At 44.6% G+C, this 20,892-nt stretch overlaps 1 protein-coding gene across 2 annotated transcripts; it reads right to left on the bottom strand.

Moving 5' to 3' along the window:
• Positions 1 to 375: 375 nt before the first annotated feature.
• amer1 (APC membrane recruitment protein 1) lies at positions 376 to 20,226 on the bottom strand. 2 transcript variants are annotated; one of them, XM_067996677.1, is made up of 2 exons: positions 20,154 to 20,226; positions 376 to 4,644 (listed from the first exon to the last, which is right to left on the bottom strand). In XM_067996677.1, exon 2 carries the CDS (start codon positions 4,536 to 4,538, stop codon positions 921 to 923), a length of 3,618 nt encoding a protein of 1,205 aa, XP_067852778.1. In that variant the 5' UTR covers positions 4,539 to 4,644; positions 20,154 to 20,226; the 3' UTR covers positions 376 to 920. The 2 variants fall into 2 exon arrangements, with proteins under 2 accessions (XP_067852778.1, XP_067852777.1); XM_067996676.1 differs by lacking the exon at positions 20,154 to 20,226 and adding an exon at positions 5,380 to 5,579.
• Between the last annotated feature and the right edge of the window lie 666 nt (positions 20,227 to 20,892).

Below are 20,892 nucleotides of genomic sequence, written 5' to 3'. Positions count from 1 at the left end.
TCAAGTTCCTTGCATATACACACAAAATTCACATTATTATTTTAAGGAGATACTGTTGGGGAAAGAAAACTGGTAGCCGTGACTCAGAGGACCCAAAGCTAAGTTGAGATGTATTAATATTAAGTTCTATCAGGTACTGGAAATCTAGATTATTACTATTTAAAGCAAAATACTGTGGATGCTGGAAATCTGAAATAAAAACAGAAAATGCTGGAGAAGCTCAGCAAGTCAGGCAGCATCAGTGGAGAAAGAAACAGAGTTAAAGTTTCAGGTTGAAGACCATTCGTCAGTTTGACCTGAAACATTAACTCTGTTTCTTTCTCCACAGATGCTGCCTGACTTGCTGAGCTTCTCCAGCATTTTCTGTTTTTATTTACTACTATTTAACCTGCTGGATCAAGAACCCAGCCTGTATGAAAAATCAAATTAAAAACATTCAATTGCATTTTAGCAGGTTTATGCAAAACACTGCCTGAAACCCATCGAAAGTTCTTGTAGATAATTGAGAGAACACAGATAATGGGAGCACAAATAAATCAAGGCTGTACTATAGTATGAAAATCCAAACTGGTAACAGTGACATTTGGTATATTTTAGCACAACGCTTAGTAAAACAATCGCCATACTTCGGCAGTATTGAAGCAGCATCTTACACCAAAGTATTGGAAATGCTCTTATAATAATCCACTTTACCACATCTACAGATATAAAAAAATTCATGCACTTCACATTCTAAAAATGGTGCTACAATTACTGCTTCATTAATACTTTTTTTTTAAAAAATCTAATATCCAAAGCCTTTGGTGAATACAAAAAATATTTGTGACTTTACAATCAGTAATGTAAAAAAAACACATCAGGCAGCAAATATTCTTTTTCTCCAGCCTCCAGCCACCTTCCCAGTCCAAGTGTGTTAAAACCTACACATCCATTGTAGTGTTTTTATTCCACCCAACAGGAAGTTTCACTCCAAGATCACTTCTCCCTTTAAATTTGCTACTGTTGGCAGTTGTGTAACGTCCAGTAGGATCCATGGTGTGTTTCAGACTTTCTGCTTTATTCGAGTGAAATGGAGATTGTACCCGAGGGTTCCCTACAAGCCTGCATCCTTTAAGTTCAGAGTTAGAATCAGAATCAGAATACTGAGACATGGGTGCAGTTTTGCAAAAATCATCCTCTCGTCTTTCATTTAATGATGAAGAAACACATGCCTGTTTGCCATTAGTGTTTTCCCTTGAAGAACTAAAAGAGCCAGTCCCTGACTGCAACTCACAACCATCATTTTGCAAAGGTAGATGAGAGGGTCTAACCAACTTTCTAGGATTTTGAGGCAGCTTATTGTTAATTACAGGTTCCAGATGCCTTTTAGAAGTAGACTGGTTTTGAGCCATCAGTTTAACAGAATTAGATTTACAGTGTAAGTCCCCACCCTGCCCAGTGTGCTGTGTGCCTGAATCTGAAGGGCAGAAAGCCTTAGTTGCCGTGTTTCTCTTATCTGAAGACAAAGGCTCTTCCTTATATTTAGCAAGCTGCTGCCATGAGCAATTTGAAATGTATGCAGTCTCCCTGGTTTCCAAAGAAACTGCTTGACCACTTCTTTTGCCAAACCAATGACGAGTGGATCCTTTCTTATCATCCCATTCGTACTGGGGAACATCAGGAGACTGTGGGGTGCTCTTTGATGCTGCAGTGACCTTTGACAGATAGAAATCAGTGAGTTCAGATTCCAAGCTGTCAGTGTCAAGGGACCTGCTCCTTCTGTTAAGGGATAACGGAGCTGGCAACGATGGGCTCAGTTTATAAAGGCTAATGTGGCGTGGAAGACTGGCAGCGCCCCAGCAATTGCCAAGGAAGGAATTCTGGGCGCACATCTGAAACATTCCGTCGTCACAGTGGTGATAAGGATCGTTCTCCATGTAACTGTTATCAAAGGCCTCATAAGATGCAGACATTTCCTCATCTGTGACCATTTCACTCTGCTGGTCACATTCTCCCTCATTCTCAACATCAACAACATCAAACGTTACCATAGCTGGCAGAGCATGTATATCCTGTGTGAATTGGGAACCCGATTCAGAGCTCCCAAGACTTTCGGAGAGATTGGGATAAAGTTTTCTGTTAGCTGTGAATTCAACTAATGCCTGTGAGTAATTGATAGCTTGTTCACACTTCTCCTCAGCCTTTTCCACTTTCTTACAGGGAGGGGTATTTCCACAGGGATTATCAACTGCTCCTTTGACACAGGTACCATCCAGAACTACTTTCTTCATACCTCGATTCTCACCATCTTTCATTTGTTGACCCCATTTCCCACACGTTTCACTTTTGGATTCTTGTGTGTAGTTTGTCGCTGGAACCTTATTATGAAGTTTTGCAATGCTTTTACTCCCACAAGCACTTTGCCTGCTCATGTATTTATTATTAGCTTCTTTTAGACAGCTAGATCCCTGGAGATCCGTCCAATTCTGCTCATCAGCTGCGTCTAGCATGTAATCATCTTTCACCTTCCCATTTCTACGTGAAACAAGTGACTCTGCACTCACACCAGCTTGCTGGCTTTTGGCAATAATACTGACAGCTACTGTGTCCATTTTATTAAATTCATTACTGTGCAGATTACCAGAGAACTTTTCCTTTTCTCTAAAGGCCAAGCCTTTTTTAAGCGATGACTTTCCATTTGGCTCCCAACAGGTTAGCTGCTGCTGTACGTGGGCTAATCTGATCTCATCCTGAATAAAATCAAATTTCTCTTGTTCGGAAGGAAGCAGAATACTTTGTTTGCTTGGGATATATGCAACATTTACATCCCCTGGGACAGAAAAATTTAAAATGGATGTAAACAAGGTTCCCAAAGAAGGTGGTTTTGTTTCTAAAGACAGCTCATCACTCGGTGGGGAATTCATAAGGCTGTCGTCATGCTCGACAAAGAGTTCGTACAAGGCATCACCACTATAGCTATCCCTCGGAAGCCGGTCTTTTTTGCTTTGGCTGATGCTATCTCCCCCTTCCTCGTCATGTCCTGGAGTGGTGGAGTCATAATACCCTTCATCACTATTTGGTGCTGATTCCTGGTGGTCGCTCTGTGGTGTCACCAGCTCACTACTGTTGATTGCACTATCAGTGATCCCTCTCAGCACACAAGGATCTGCCAGATTGATATGCAAGGCAGAATGTTCAACATCACTGGGCGATCTCAGACACTCACCGCCATCCTCCGCTATATTCTGACTGCTGTCATAGACCGTACCTTCGCCTGTTGCTTTCTCCCACAGTGCTTTAAGGTATTCATCATCCACCTCATCCGGAGTTGCCATTTCCTCCCCTCCACCCTGGTAAGTGACCAGACACGAGCTCCGTTTCCCAGCTATTCGGCCCCTCTCACCTGACACCGTACTTTCGGCAATACTATCATCATCATGGTCAGCAATAATGTCCCCACAGCCCGTTAGGGAATCAAAGCTCTTTAGCGAGGTCACATCACCAAAAATCAAGCTGATCTGATCAAAAGAATGCACTGACGGTGGATCATGGTCTATGCAATTAGGTTTTACAATATCAGGCATGCTACCAAAACTAGAGTTCATATTAAGAATAGCACTGCCTGCCTTCCCATTTAACGTCTTAATTTCACCTACACTGACCTTCCTTACCTCTGCACCAGATGTCTCAAAGTCACTCCTCTTATTTTTCAAGGTATTTTCTATTTTGATAGCACATGATTCAGATGAAGAGCTTGTACTATTTGCAGTCCCAGTTTTATCTGTTGAATCACCGGTCCCTGAATGGTTCATTTTACATGAAGGCTTTAGCTTTAGCTCCACCAAGCCCTTTTTAAATTCAGCTCGTACTCCTTGCTCTCCTGCTGTCATTTGTTCCGTATGTGCAAAATCAGCAGCAGCAGCAGCATGGTTGCTGTCCAGTGGATCTCCTTTAGCAGAATCAACAGCTTTGTTCTTTTTGTGACGCCTGATACTATTAAACAGTCCCCTCAGTCCCTTCTTTGATCTCCTCGCACTCGAGGGCTTGTCTGTGCTCCGTTTCGGAGCAAAACATTCGGAGTTCTCGGACTGTAGCGATTCACCTTTATGGAAATCAGAATTTACGTTGTTGTCAAGTGCCGAGTGCTCACTTTGAGAGCTACATAAGGTTCTTGCTGCAGCAGTGTTCCAACTGGATGAATCAGTGGGTCCACTCGATACAGTATCAGGTCTTTCTTTCTGGTTGATGTCCAACACCACTTCACTTATGCCATTGTGAGTTTTGCTTTTGGCAATTCCCTTTTTGGAGGATCCCTTTACTTGCCCTTTGTTCTTTATTGTAAAAAAGCTAGGTAGTGTGCAAATGCTCTTCCTTCCTCCAAACAGTTTGAACGCTGTTTTCTTAAGCTTCCCAGAAGACTGTTCAGCATCAGTGGCATCAGTACACTCAGATGGTGTGGACACAGCTGCTCCCTGGGCCTGGTTCCCTCTGGCAAGTTCCCCACGGCCGGCAGACAAAGCCTTTGTTCCAGCTGTCTCTTCGTTGCTGCCAGTTTCCATAGCAACCGTGTCTATACACAGGTGCAATCAGCTGTAAATTGGATCAGACGCAGAGGCGCCCAAATCATCTCCATAAAGTCTGTATACCTGCTCAACCATCATTGTCCTACAAAAAACAAAACATCAGGTTGTCAACTAGGAAGCATAACATTTGTTGCACTTATATTATTGTCTGACTAGCCATTACTGAGAGGCTGCTGACATAATTTAACTTCGACATGGCAACTTCAGTTTGGTTTGACCCACTAAATAAGAGAATCGCAGCTTAAGATAAATTTCTTTATTGGGACATTGCAATACTGCAATTTAATTTAAAGGTCTCCATTCAACACTACTGTTGCACACAGCATCATGGAAAGACAATCCCAATAAAACAGCACGCTAGCTAAACAAAAGAAATCAATACTGTGCTTTCAGATAGATGCTATTTATTTTTTCCTCTACCTCCCCCCAATTTTTTTTCCTCCTCTCCTGATAGCATGGATTCTTGCTGGAGTACAGTTGCATTGTTCTCCATCACCTCAACTAAGTGATCATTATTTATGTCTGAGCCTCGATGGTAAGTATTAACATGCTATTTGACTGCAGAGGTCATCACAGCTGAGCTTGATCCTGTTTTCAATGTTCAAGCAGACATACTTTCTAGCATGGGCCACTAGGCAGAGATCAGGAGCAGGAACACTCATTCTGCCACCCCCCAGAGGTTCTTAACTGAGATCAACTGTAGCCACCCATACTAGAGTTAATAGAACTTCAAATATGTTGTTTAAATTTGACCTTGTTGGTGATAAACACAGATGACATGTACATTAATTAAAATTAGAATAAAAAAGGAAACTACCTCCTTTAAAGTAATTTGCAAAGCTGATCCAGAAATTGCTGGAATACCACATCTCGCAGCAAGCGACGGGAACTCGACTTTTTACCTCACCCTTCAGATCGCACTATATTTGCACCGCAAATTGCTGGAAACGCACATTGATAATGGCGCAGCAATGTCAACGTCTGGGGCCTCATGAACGTTGTGCCCAATGGTCTACCTCCTTAACTAATGAAACAAAAGAAACAGAGTGAACAATGGAGAAGGAGACAGGGGTAAATTAGCGTCAAATTAGTGATAGAAAGAGAAATAACAGAGGAAAAAAACAGAAAGAAAACGCAAGAAAAAATTAAAAATTTTAAAGAACTCTAGGAACAATTTACTACCTGCGAGAGAAAGACACCACAGTTACACGGTTTCCTTTCTGGACCTTCAAGGTTGAGTGGCATGTCACGATCATAGATCATATCATTAACAGGGCCCTTACAACATGAATCACCAGCCCTAAATGGCTGCGGCAAGATTAATTCACATTAACGGCGTAAATCCAGCAATTTTATGACACGCAATGAACTTCAATGTGGAGGCTCACGGCGAGGCTGCAATGTTTCAGTTTTGGCGAGGCTAATGGCGGAGCAGCGCAAATTGTCCGGCAATTTGTGGAGAATCGGAACTCATGGCCTATCTCCTCTTCATGACAAACTGCTGGACTTTTTACAAACTAATAATGGCAAACGTTGTGAACTATTTTTCCAGCTGTTTGAGCCATTATCCCTTGCCCAGCCCCTTTTCCCACAACAAAAAACATTTCCCCCCTTCCCATTATCAATTCAAAATGCAGCATAATATAACAATTCTGAGGGACTGGTCTGTGGGAAGGTGGAACAGTTGTTCCTCCTCTCACCCTTGGGGAAGAGGAAGTTGCGTCTTTAAGGCTACAGTCAAATGGTTCTATGGAGATAGAGGAGGAGAGGATATTGCAGTATCTGACTTGTATCAGTGGTAATTGGTAATTATTAATTACACTGGCTGGAGGGTGTAATTATAGCATGACAAGTTTACAAAGGAGTTTCCATTATTAATGTGGACATAGAAATTTATAATGGAAATATAAAAATAACAATGTATGACTTTAAACTAAGGATGGAATTACGTCCGTGTTCCCTGGTCCATTCTCAGTCTGCTTCACCTGAAACGTACACTTGGTCTTAATTCCCCGTGTGAAATGCCACAGAACATCGACCAATTAATATAAAAACCCTGCTTATTTGGAACTTCACAACATACATATGGCAACATTTTAGTACAGTATGTGGAATATAACCCACAATTAGCAACAGTTGGAGAGTCTGCAAAAACAACCTGCTAGTTCTTTTTCAGTGGAAATAGTAGGAAAACATCACACACCCATCATACACTTTACTGAAATCCTGGTCTCATATTACAAAATCATTTAATACTTTTATTTTCTACAAAGTTGAGCTACTTCCTAACAACTCCATTCAATTACTCAAGAATGTGTGACCCAATACTGAGTTAGACGTTCTTTTAAAAAAGTATGATGAATCTAACCCTCTGATGTCCAGTGCAACGATGCTACAACTGACAGCTGGCGTGCAGGCAGCCCAAAAATAAAAGCAATTGCTTGAATATAAATTCAGCAATGTCTGTATTTGTACCATTAGACAAATACTCAATGGGAAGGAAGTTGATGTGTCAGGCTTCAGCCTTCTTGACTCTTGCTGGGGTACAGATCCACTGGTAACAGAAGACCTTGCCCAAGCAGCCAATCTTTACGTGCAAGCAGATGAAAGCTATGCAACCTAGGGGGGGCATCACAGCTGAGACCGATCCTGTTCGCATCTATCATCATCGCATTTAGTGTTACTGGATAACAATCCAGAGCAGGAAGTCTAGCTGATTTTTTTTCCCTCCTTAGTCCAACAGCAATAACATAGCACCTATCATGTAGAGCAACATCTCAATGTTTTACAAAGGAGAGAGAATGCCACCAAGCAGGAGGCGAAAAAAAAGGGGGGGGTGGGGGGGAGGCGCGGAGGCGCAGGTGGGTTGGAAGAGGGGTACTAAATGCACAGCCAAAAATGTAGGCTTTTGAAAGGGGAAACAGAGAAGAGGTGGCAAAGCAGTGGTTTAAGAAAAGAAATCCAAAGAGCCGGGACATTATGACAGAAAGAATTGCCTCCGACACTGAAGAGGCAGTAGCAGTGATGAGCAGTAAGAGCTGTGCAGGATATAGTTGGGGTCTTACAGTTGGAGGAGAACACAAATAAGGTAGGACAGACCTAGAGGCACTGAGGCCTATTGTAGGTCTTACTGGCTGCCATGGCGTGAGCACAGAGTGGAGATTGAACCTAGGACCTTCTGGCTTAGAAGCACATCAGGCAGTGGGTTGACCCAATAAATTATATGGCGAGTTGTTGAGTTTTTTGTAAATTAGTATAATTAAAAATTGGTATTAAAGTCTTCACAAAACACAGAAGGCACCCACTTAGCTGATGAGGAAATGAAGTGAAAATGCTCGATGTTAACAGTCAAGGGCGTGAAAGATTTATTATGGTCATAGAATGGATCCTGAATTTCAAAATTTTCTATAGCCACTGAATTGCATCAAGCTATTTTTAAATGACACAAATTAGTCACACCGTGACTAATGATACTGTCAAAATTCAATTAAGAAGCAAACAAGTAGGGGTTAATTACTCAGCAAATACACTACAAGCAATAGAAGCCATTGTAAAATTATGTAACCTTTGTACTATGCATTCAAACATCACTTATTTTTAATATAAATCAAATGAACATTATCGAACACATGTCGGGGGAGGGGGGGGGGACAATTAACAGGGAAAATAGTATTACAATCCAAGATTTGAAATTCCCAACATATTACATGTCTAAAGGCAAGTAAATAATCGGTAGGAACAAATGCATAAGTCTCTGCCCTGAGAGAAATTAAAAAGGGTGCACTGCCCTTTGGCACCAAATCAGGATCCAAATCTTTTCTAAAAATTTTTTCACCTCACTGAAGGCAGCACAAAATACCAGTGCAGCTGGTTAGTAATATAATTATAAGAAAAGTCCTTGAATCAGATCTTTTGGAATAAACTTTCAAAATTGTTACAGAACTACTGTCCCATGGCCCAGCAGAAAGTGGCCAAAAGAACAACCAAGGGCATCGGTTAAACAGTGCATGCTGGCGGTAGTAACACAATACATCGATGTACTAACAATCTGAAAATAGTGGGAAGACATAGGTCTGCAGCCATAATGACGTCCCCACGAGTCCCAATTCTCAATTTTACTACATTGGCTTTAACGTGACAAAGTGCTGTTGGTGGCACGCACACAGTCCTCCTACTGGGGCCAGTACCCACCAGCATATAGGTGGCAAGAGCCACATCACCTGCTGAATCCAGTTTTCATGGGATCCATGAGCTGCCAACCGATGCAGAACTAGATGAGACTCCTTCCTACTGGCCCAGCTGGAGGGGGGGGGGGCAGAGAAATGACAGCACTTGTGAACCAGGCAAGAAACAATGATAAAAATGTCATACGTGACAAAGTACAGTGAAGAAAAGACAGGGTGGGGCTAGTGGAGAAAATGGAAGACAAGTAAATTCAGGCTGCAAGCATAATCTCTTTAATGGCTAACTCAAGAGCAACATTAGTAAAGGGCTATCATCAGGTTATCCTCATTCTTTTCAAAGGAGGAATACTGCAAATGCATTTTACTATTTCAACATACGTCTTTTTGCTGATAAGTGCCTAATCATTTATTATTGGTTTGTTTTTGCACTGTATTAGGTTGTGTTTATTATTGGTTTGATTCTGGTTCTTGTATTTATTTCAAGGCACTGTCTTATATTCTACATTTGTTTTGCCTCGCCAAATTTAGTCCATGCCTCATTGCCAACAATAAAGATGCATTACATTGCAAAACAAATGTTCTCCAATCCCAATGCTCTCCAGCGCAGTTCCAAATGTAAAATACTAGCATCATTTTCATTCCCACACCAGGATTCCATGATCCTTCACTAAAATGAGGACCTGCCAGCACTGTAGGACTGTAGCAATGCCAACCCCATGATCCCAGATAGCATTGAGAAACCCCCACTGGTCAGAACAAAGGTATTCAGTCACTTGTTGAAACAGCCACAATGTCTGAACTTACAGTATCTTTGCAAACTCAAGAAACATGCCAAGCCACCACAAATTTGCTGCTAGTTTAGGGAGTGCAGGATCCATCTGATGCAATGTTTTATAGGTGTTATTTCAAAACACTGCAGGAAGTTTAAAATCAAGTACTGATTTTGGCTAACTGTCCAATGACAAAAAGCCAGAAAACTGGACAGCTGCTGCCTTGTTTGCATTATTTTTTTAAAAAAGGATTCTGCTGCAGCAAAAATAAAGATAGGTAGAAATCCTAATTCTTCACGACGTCCCTTTTACTCCGAACTTCCTAGTGTTTCCGCCTGCTGGGGGTTAATCTTGCCAATCTCCTTCCCATCCTCTCACCCCTCCCAGCGCTGATCATGTGGACACTGCCTGCGGATCAGCTATTACTGTCCCTCTCCGCATCTCCCTCCACTTGTGAGCAAGGCCCTTTCCAACCATGAGCTTATTGTGGATGATTGCATCGACTTAATTGACTTGACAGAAACCTGGCTACCAGGTGATGATACCTTCCCCCTTAATGATGCAGCCTCACCTGGCTGTATCTTCTACCACCTGCCCCACCCAGACCACTGTGGTGGTGGTGTGGCCCTCATCACTAAATCACACCTTGGTCCGTCCCCCTGCTCCTCCTTTGAGCATCTCACCTTGTTCCATCCCGCTCACCTCTCCTTTAAAATCCTCATTCTCTACCGCCCACCCAAGTGCCATGCCAAGTTTCTCACATATCTTCACTGCTTTCCTCCCTCAGCGCCAAGCAACTTTTCATCCTCAGTGACGTCAACTTCCATCTCAACTCATCATGCTCTCTCTCCTCCAAGTTCACTGCCCTCCTATCCTCCCTTAATCTTTCCCTCCATATAAACTCCCCTACCCATATTCATGTCACTCACTCGACCTCGCCATCTCACGTGGCCTCTCTACTCCCAATGTGTCAATCACGGACAAGGCCATCTCTGATCACTTCCTTATATCCCTCTACACCCACATCCCCCTTCCAATCCTTTCTATGTTCGCCCCTGGAAAAAACTCTCCCCCAAGTCACTTACGGCAGCACTTTCAAAATCCCAAATATCTAGCCTATGTCCCTCCATTCACCACAACATTTCTGCAGCTACCAATCTGCTCAATCACACCCTCACCTCCACCTTTGATGCCCTTGTACCCATAAACTTTCACTCACGCTGATCGTTCCCCCGGTACGGCCTTCATCTCCGTTCCCTTAAGTTCAAGGGACACAGACTTGAACATTTATGGAAGACAACTGGTTTAGTCAGCCATTCATCGCCAGATCTGGCTGGACCACATAAAGCACTATCGGGTCCTGCTTGCCTCTGCCAAAACTGATCACTATTCCAGGATCATCCTGGAATGCAAAGTCCCGTCTTCTCTTCTCCACTACAAACCTTTTTAAACTCCTCTCCCTTGCCTCCTCCAACAATGAGTGCCAGGAGCTCATGGACTTCTTTGTCACTAAGATTGAGACCATCCGTTCAGCTGCCTCTGCCGCTTCCCTCCCTTCCCCTAGCCAATCAAGCCAAATTTCCCCTATGATTCCCCCCTGCCCTAGCCCTGAACTTGCATCTTTCTCTAGTTTCTCTCCTCTCTTCCCTCATGCCCTCTCTGAGCTCATCTTGACCATGAGACCCACCTCCTGCTCCCTCGACCCTATTCCCAAACTGCTGACCACCCAACTTCCCTTCCTGGCCCCCACATTAGCTGATATAGTTAATGGTTCCCTCTCCTCAGGTACTGTCCCCCTCCTTCTCAAATCTGCCATCACCCCCGTATTCAATAAACCCACCCTTGACCCCTCTGTCCTTGCAAAGTACCACCCCATCGCCAACCTCCCTTTCCTCTCCAAAGTCCTTGAACGTGTTGTCACCTCCCAAATCCATGCTCACCTTTCCCACAACACCATGTTTGAATCCCTCCAATCAGATTTCCGCCCCTGCCACAGTACTGAAATGGCCTTTATCAAAGTCACAAATGACATCCAATGTGACTGTGACCACGGTAAACTATCCCTCCTCATCCTTTTCGAACTATCTGCAGCCTCTGACACAGTTGACGACACCATCCTCCACCAACGCTTCTCCTCAGTCATCCAGCTGGATAGGACGGCACTCGCCTGATTCCATTCTTATCTACCCAGTCATAGCCAGGGAATCACCTGCAATGGCTTCTCTTCCTGCTCCCGCACCATTACCTCTGGAGTCCCCCAAGGAATTATCCTTGGCCCCCTCCTATTTCTCATCTACACGCTGCCCCTCAGCGACATCATCCAAAAACACGTCAGGTCCCACATGTATACCGACGACACCCAGCTCTACCTCACCACCACCTCCCTTGACCCCTCCACTGTCTCTGATTTATCATACTGCTTGTCCAACATCCAGTAATGAATGAACAAAAATTTCCTCCAACTAAATATTGGAAAGACCAAAGCCATTACCTTTGGTCCCTGCTGCAAACTCTGTTCCCTAGCCGCCAACTCCATCCATCTCCCAGGCCACTGTCTGAGGCTGAACCAGACAGTTTGTAACTTTGGCGTCCTATTTGACCATGAGATGAGCTTCCGACCACTTATCTGCTCCATCACCAAGACCGCCTACTTTCACCCCTTTAACATTGCCCATCTCCACCCCTGCCTCAGCTAATCTGCTGCTGAAAGCCTCATCCATGCTTTCGTTACCTCTAGACTCCAATGCTCTCCTGGCCGGCCACCCATCTTCCTCACTCCATAAACTTGAGCTCGTCCAAAACTCTGCTGCCCGTATCCTAACTCACACCAAGTCCCATTCACCGATCACCCCAGTGCTCGCTGACCTACACTGGCTCCCGGAACGCCTCGATTTTAAAATTCTCATCCTTGTTTTCAAATCCTCCCATGGCCTTGTCCCTCTCTCTCTCTCTCTCTCTCTCTCTCTCTGTAACCCCCTCCAGCCCAACCCTCAGAGATCTCTGCACTCCTCCAATTCTTGCCTTTTGCCGATCCCAAATTTTAAATCGCCCCACCATTGGCGGCTGTGCATTCAGCTGCCTAGACCTTAAGCTCTGGAATTCCCTCCCTAAACCTCTCCGCCTCCTTTAAGACGCACCTTAAAACCTACCTCTTTGACCAAGCTTTTGGTCACCTGTCCTAATATCTCCTTATGTGGCTTGGAGTCAAATTTTGTTTGAAGCACCTTGGGACGTTTTACTACCTTAATGGTGCTATATAAATGTAAGTTGTTATTTCCTGGTATTTGATCCCTTCACCATAACAAACAATTTACTGGCATCAATTTTGTTAATTCCCTTCCTAATCTTGAAATGTTGCTTACGCGAGAGTGGGAATCTATGAAAGAATAATTACACATGGACTTGATGGAGCGTTCTCAATGGGCCAAATGGCCAGTTCTCACTCTGAACTTTCTATGATGTGGAGATGCCGGTGATGGACTGGGGTTGACAATTGTAAACAATTTTACAACACCAAGTTATAGTCCAGCAATTTTATTTTAAATTCACAAGCTTTCGGAGATTTTCTCCTTCCTTTTGCCTGAGGAAGGAGAAAATCTCCGAAAGCTTGTGAATTTAAAATAAAATTGCTGGACTATAACTTGGTGTTGTAAAATTGTTTACAATTGAACTTTCTATGTTCTTATTGTACACTTGACAGCAGTCCCATGTGCAGATACAGAAATGCAACACCCACTTTTTCTAATATAATTTTTTTTTTTAAAGTTTCAAAAACATTTGTAACTGAAGATTCTTAGTATCTAATTGCCTATATTTGCTTGCTTGGGGAGTGGGCGGAAGTTGCTATCAGAGGACTTATATTCAGAACCAGCAACATAATGCATTAACTTATATTTCCATAACCTTTTCTAGCATTGCACTACCTTTACTGCGCTCTATGTAATGCCTGACAACTGGTAACATTTCACTCTTTTTTTATAATATACTAGTTAAAAAATGGCCAACTTTATGACTTAATGATTTAATCAAAGGTCTAGTGAGGTTCTTTTTGCTAATTTTTCCCCCCTCCTCCCTCAATAGCACCAAATCTTGCTGGACAGTTCTACTGGCACCAGGAGCCCTTTAGTACCTCATACATGATCATTCTTCATGTATACTCCATCTCAATACTGTTGGGCTATATGACAGTGCAGAGTCACCACCAAGCCAGGTCCAGTCCTTTCCCAGAATTCAGATGTTTACTTCCAGCTGGGTCAATGGACAATGATCAGGGATGACAGTCCTGGCTGATTTTTCTCCTCCCTCACCCAAGAACAGAGGCCAATGTTTACACTGAAACAGCTGCCCCACTTGAGATCAGCATACTCAGCACAAACCAGGAATCAAACTGGATATTCATAAACCATTCTAGCCTCATCCTTGTAACTCATGGACAGCCACCTGTTCTCCTATTTTTACTGTGATATTTGTGCAAGCCTTTAAATGTCTTCCTTTACAAGTTAGAAGGGTCACCACTTAAGCAGACAAGAATTAAATATTTGAGTGTATTATCTCACTATCCTTTTATCACGCCAATGTTTTCAAACAATACTCTCATAACTCAATACTGCTGAACTTAGTGATCATTACACAGTTGTGCTGCCCATCAGGTCCACTTTGCTGCACTTCCTCAAAGAAAAATTAAAACACAAATCAAATGTTCTAAGAGTTGTAATTCCACTGTCCTTTATTAACCTTTGACCACATTGCACTACCTCTACTATGTTCAACACAATTTCTGGAGTTTTTAAAAAATAAACTACTGTATTATAAACAGAGTAGCAGACATCTAGCTGTGAGTTTAAGGTCAAGATTCAATTGTTACAACTCTAGTGGAACAAAGCACAGGCAGGGCATGCAGCAACACCAGGCATTCATTGGCATCCAATAGTTAGCAGCCAGAGTTCAGGAACCTATCCTCAGACCCCAGATATGTTAAGTACAATGCTTGTTACCTTACCCAGGAACAACAATGTTGTCATTGGGTTTATTTGGTATGACATAGCGCGGGAGAAGCGGCTGAGAGGAGCACATAAAGCGCGGGAGAAGCGGCTGAGAGGAGCACATAAAGTGCGGGAGAAGCGGCTGAGAGGAGCACATAAAGCGCGGGAGAAGCGGCTGAGAGGAGCACATAAAGCGCGGGAGAAGCGGCTGAGAGGAGCACATAAAGCGCGGGAGAAGCGGCTGAGAGGAGCACATAAAGCGCGGGAGAAGCGGCTGAGAGGAGCACATAAAGCGCGGGAGAAGCGGCTGAGAGGAGCACATAAAGCGCGGGAGAAGCGGCTGAGAGGAGCACATAAAGCGCGGGAGAAGCGGCTGAGAGGAGCACATAAAGCGCGGGAGAAGCGGCTGAGAGGAGCACATAAAGCGCGGGAGAAGCGGCTGAGAGGAGCACATAAAGCGCGGGAGAAGCGGCTGAGAGGTGCACATAAAGCGCGGGAGAAGCGGCTGAGAGGAGCACATAAAGCGCGGGAGAAGCGGCTGAGAGGAGCACATAAAGCGCGGGAGAAGCGGCTGAGAGGAGCACATAAAGCGCGGGAGAAGCGGCTGAGAGGAGCACATAAAGCGCGGGACCGAGACTCTGAGACCAGCGGCAGAGTTCGGGTTGACGTCACCAGTCAGAAAGTGACGCGGCACAGGGGAGGCAGCTGATTGGTGAGTAGGTTCAGGTGAGTATTTCTACCATTTTACTGTAAGTAAAGTAATAAGAAAGGGAAGGTCTGCAGGTTTTATAGCAGGTAGTGTTTTTTTTTTAAAGTGGACCTAAGTCCCTAGTATAGTTAACATTTTCTAATTTCAACGTAATTTAAAAAGGGGTAACTAAGCTAAGGCAAGTCATGGCAGCAGACCTCGCACACGTGATATGCCCCTCCTGCAAGATGTGGGAAGTCATGGACACTACCAGTGTCCCTGCCGACCATGTGTGCAGGAAGTGTGTCCACCTGCAGCTACTGACCAATCGTATCTCGGAGCTGGAGCTGCGGGTGGATTCACTGTGGAGCATCCGCGATGCGGAGAAACTCGTAGATAGCACGTTTAGCGAGTTGGTCACACCGCAGGTAAAGGGTGCACAGGCAGGAAGTGAATGGGTGACCACCATGCAGAGTAAGAGGTGCAGGCAGGTAGTGCAGGGGTCCCCTGTGGCCATCCCCCTCTCAAACAGGCATACCGTTTTGGATACTGTTGGGGGAGATGGCTCACCAGGGGAAGGTGACAGCGGCCAGGTTCATGGCACCGTGGCTGGCTCTGCTGCACAGGAGGGCAGGAAAAAGAGTGGCAGAGCTATAGTGATAGGGGACTCGATTGTAAGGGGAATAGACAGGCGTTTCTGCGGACGCAACCGAGACTCCAGGATGGTATGTTGCCTCCCTGGTGCAAGGGTCAGGGATGTCTCGGAGCGGCTGCAGGACATTCTGGAGGGGGAGGGTGAACAGCCAGTTGTCGTGGTGCATATAGGTACCAACGTTATAGGTAAAAAACGGGATGAGGTCCTACAAGCTGAATTTAGGGAGTTAGGAGTTAAACTAAAAGTAGGACCTCAAAAGGTAGTAATCTCAGGATTGCTACCAGTGCCACGGGCTAGTCAGAGTAGGAATGACAGGATAGCTAGGATGAATACGTGGCTTGAGAGATGGTGCAAGAGGGAGGGATTCAAATTCCTGGGCCATTGGAACCGGTTCTGGGGGAGGTGGGACCAGTACAAATTGGACGGTCTGCATCTGGGCAGGACTGGAACCAATGTCCTAGGGGGAGTGTTTGCTAGTGCTGTTGGGGAGGGTTTAAACTAATGTGGCAGGGGGATGGGAACCGATGCAGGAAGTCAGTGGGAAGTAAAGTGGTGACAGAAACAAAAGGCAATAAGGGAGAGTGTACAAAACATGGACAGATGGTCTGAGAAAGCAGGGCAAAGACCAAGGGAAGTCTAGATTAAACTGCATTTATTTCAATGTAAGAAGTTTGATGGGCAAGGCAGATGAACTCAGGGCATGGATGGGTACATGGGACTGGGATGTTATAGCTATTACTGAAACATGGCTAAGGGAGGGGCAGGACTGGCAGCTCAATGTTCCAGGGTACAGAAGCTATAGGAAAGATAGAGCAGGAGGTAAGAGAGGAGGGGGAGTTGCGTTCTTGATTAGGGAGAACATCACGGCAGTAGTGAGAGGGGATATATCCGAGGGTTCCCCCACTGAGTCTATATGGGTAGAACTGAAAAATAAGAAGGGAGAGATCACTTTGATAGGATTGTACTACAGACCCCCAAATAGTCAACGGGAAATTGAGGAGCAAATATGTAAGGAGATTACAGACAGCTGCAAGAAAAATAGGGTGGTAATAGTAGGGGACTTTAACTTTCTCAACATTGACTGGGACAGCCATAGCATCAGGGGCTTGGATGGAGAGAAATTTGTTGTGTAATCAGGAGGAATTTCTCATTCAGTATGTGGATGGCCTGACTAGAGAGGGGGTAAAACTTGACCTCCTCTTGGGAAATAAGGAAGGGCAGGTGACAGAAGTGTTAGTGAGGGATCACTTTGGGACCAGTGATCATAATTCCATTAGTTTTAAGATAGCTATGGAGAATGATAGGTCTGGCCCAAAAGTTAAAATTCTAAATTGGGGAAAGGCCAATTTTGATGGTATTAGACAGGAACTTTCAGAAGTTGATTGGGAGTGGGAGGCTTTCAAAAGTGTGTTAACCAGGGTTCAGGGTAAGAACATTCCTTATAAAGTGAAGGGGAACGTTGGATGACTCGGGAGATTGAGTCAAAAAGAAGGAGGCATATGACATGCATAGGCAGCTGGGATCAAGTGGATCCCTTGAAGAGTTAAGCGAGAAATCAGGAGGGCAAAAAGGGGACATGAGATTGCTTTGGCAGATAAGGCAAAGGAGAATCCAAAAAGCTTCTACAAATACATAAAGGGCCAAAGAGTAACTAGGGATAGAGTAGGGCCTCTTAAGGATCAACAAGGTCATCTATGTGCAGAACCACAAGAGATGGGTGAGATCCTAAATGAATATTTCACATCAGTATTTACAGTTGAGAAAGGCATGGATGTTAGGGAACTTGGGGAAATAAATAGTGATGTCTTGAGGACTGTACATATTAGAGAGAGGGAGGTGCTGGAAGTCTTAACGCGCATCAAGGTAGATAAATCTCCGGGACCTGATGAAATGTATCCCAGGACGTTATGGGAGGTGAGGGAGGAAATTGCAGGTCCCCTAGCAGAGATATTTGAATCATCGACAGCTACAGTTGAGGTGCCTGAAGATGGGAGGGTAGCAAATGTTGTGCCTTTGTTTAAGAAGGGCGGCAGGGAAAAGCCTGGGAACTACAGACCGGTGAGCCTGACATCTGTAGTGGGTAAGTTGTTAGAGGGTATTCTGAGAGACAGGATCTACAGGCATTTGGAGAGGCAGGGACTGATTAGGAACAGTCAGCATGGTTTTGTGAGAGGAAAATCATGTCTCACGAATTTGATTGAGTTTTTTTGAAGGGGTAACCAAGAAGATAGAAGAGGGCTGTGCAGTAGACGTGGTCTACATGGACTTTAGCAAAGCCTTTGACAAGGTACCGCATGGCAGGTTGTTACAGAAGGTTAAATCTCACGGGATCCAAGGTGAGGTAGCCAAATGGATAGACGACAGAAGACAGAGGGTGGTTGTGGAGGGTTGTTTGTCGGACTGGTGGCCTGTGACCAGCGGTGTGCCTCAGGGATCGGTGCTGGGTCCGCTGTTATTTGTTATTTATATTAATGATTTGGATGAGAATTTAGGAGGCATGGTTAGTAAGTTTGCAGATGACACCAAGATTGGTGGCATTGTGGACAGTGAAGAAGGTTATCTAGGATTGCAACGGGATCTTGATAAATTAGGCCAGTGGGCCGATGAATGGCAGATGGAGTTTAATTTAGATAAATGTGAGGTGATGCATTTTGGTAGATCGAATCGGGCCAGGACCTACTCCGTTAATGGTAGGGCGTTGGGGAGAGTTATAGAACAAAGAGATCTAGGAGTACAGATTCATAGCTCCTTGAAAGTGGAGTCACAGGTGGATAGGGTGGTGAAGAAGGCATTCGGCATGCTTGGTTTCATTGGTCAGAACATTGAATACAGGAGTTGGGATGTCTTGTTGAAGTTGTACAAGACATTAGTAAGGCCACACTTGGAATACTGTGTACAGTTCTGGTCACCCTATTATAGAAAGGATATTATTAAACTAGAAAGAGTGCAGAAAAGATTTACTAGGATGCTACCGGGACTTGATGGTTTGACTTATAGGGAGAGGTTGGACAGACTGAGACTTTTTTCCCTGGAGAGTAGGAGGTTTAGGGGTGATCTTATAGAAGTCTATAAAATAATGAGGGGCATAGATAAGGTAGACAGTCAAAATCTTTTCCCAAAGGTAGGGGAGTCTATAACAAGGGGGCATAGATTTAAGGAGAGAGGGGAGAGATACAAAAGGGTCCAGAGGGGCAATTTTTTCACTCAAAGGGTGGTGAGTGTCTGGAACAAGCTGCCAGAGGCAGTAGTAGAGGCGGGTACAATTTTGTCTTTTAAAAAGCATTTGGACAGTTACATGGGTAAGATGGGTATAGAGGGATATGGGCCAAGTGCAGACAATTGGGACTAGCTTAGTGGTATAAACTGGGCGACATGGACATGTTGGGCCGAAGGGCCTGTTTCCATGTTGTAAACTTCTATGATTCTATGGTACCATAACTACCAATACCTCAGCCTCAGCTAAAAATTCTTCCTCCAGACACAATCTACAATGGTACATACTGTCACAGTTTAAGTGTAACAATTGCATATAAAGTAATACAACGAGGCCATTCGGCCCATCTTGCCTGTACCAGCTCTATGAAAGAACTACCAATTAGGCCCATTCCCCTGCTCTTTCCCAATAGCCCTGCAATTTTTTCCTTTTTAGGCATATATCCAATTCCCATTTGAAAGTCACTATTGAATCTGCTTCCATCGCCTTTTCAATTGTAAACAATTTTACAACACCAAGTTATAGTCCAACAAATTTATTTTAAATTCCACAAGCTTTCGGAGGCTTCCTCCTTCCTCAGGTGAATAGTTTTTTTTCCCCACACTATTCACCTGAGGAAGGAGGAAGCCGGAAGCCTCCGAAAGCTTGTGGAATTTAAAATAAATTTGTTGGACTATAACTTGGTGTTGTAAAATTGTTTACAATTGTCAACCCCAGTCCATCACCGGCATCTCCACATCATCGCCCTTTCAGGCAGTGCATTCCACACATTTGACTGAAATCACCGAATCAGCCTGTCAAATAATGTGAGCTGATGAAAACTTTTGGTGTAGTTGCTGTTTTGGATGGAGACCGCGGTGTCAGTGCTGCGGTAATGGTGAATAGACCCAGCCTGCATGGAAATCACAACCTCACCGGCGGAGCAGCAGATCAGCGAACACCAGCGCCGGGCACCACCATCACCTTCACAGTTCATTACTAAGCATTCCCCCCGGCTCCAGGCCTTGCCTGATCCCAGCCCCAGCTGCTGAAGGGGCCCCGCTCTATATATAACACAGAGCCACACTAAACTCTCCCGACACCTGGTTCACCACTCACCTGCCACCTCTGGGTGTGACTGGGCCAGTTGCGAGTCCGGGAGCCGCTACTAGCCACTCGGCTTCGGCCAGGCCCCACTCCTTGATGACGCCCAACCCGCGATTGACAACCCGACGCTCCAATCAGCGCCAGCTCCCGCTCGCCAATCACGACTCCGAGGGACGGGACTTCCGTTCGCGATCATGCAGCGAGGATTGTAAACAATTTTACAACACCAAGTTATAGTCCAGCAATTTTATTTTAAATTCACAAGCTTTCGGAGGCTTCCTCCTTCCTCAGGTGAATAGTTTTTTTTTCCACACTATTCACCTGAGGAAGGAGGAAGCCTCCGAAAGCTTGTGAATTTAAAATAAAATTGCTGGACTATAACTTGGTGTTGTAAAATTGTTTAAAATTGTCAACCCCGGTCCATCACCGGCATCTCCACATCATGCAGCGAGGAGTCGATAGAGAGTGAAGCAGTAACCACAGAGACAGCCAATAGAAAGAGATAAGGGCAATAGAGTGAAGCAAAACAGAGGGTCAATATATTCAAGGGCAATAGAGAGGAGGAGCAAAACAGAGGGTCAATATATTCAAGGGCAATAGTGAGGAGGAGCAAAACATGGGGGTTTTTTTTATTCGTTCACGGGATGTGGGCGTCGCTGGCAAAGCCAGCATTTATTGCCCATCCCTAATTGCCCTTGAGAAGGTGGTGGTGAGCCGCCTTCTTGAACTGCTGCAGTCCGTGTGGTGGCGG

The sequence above is a fragment of the Heptranchias perlo genome, chromosome 15 (assembly GCF_035084215.1).
Source record: "Heptranchias perlo isolate sHepPer1 chromosome 15, sHepPer1.hap1, whole genome shotgun sequence".
Classification (NCBI taxonomy): domain Eukaryota; kingdom Metazoa; phylum Chordata; class Chondrichthyes; order Hexanchiformes; family Hexanchidae; genus Heptranchias; species Heptranchias perlo.
This window is presented reverse-complemented; position numbering and strand designations above follow the sequence as displayed.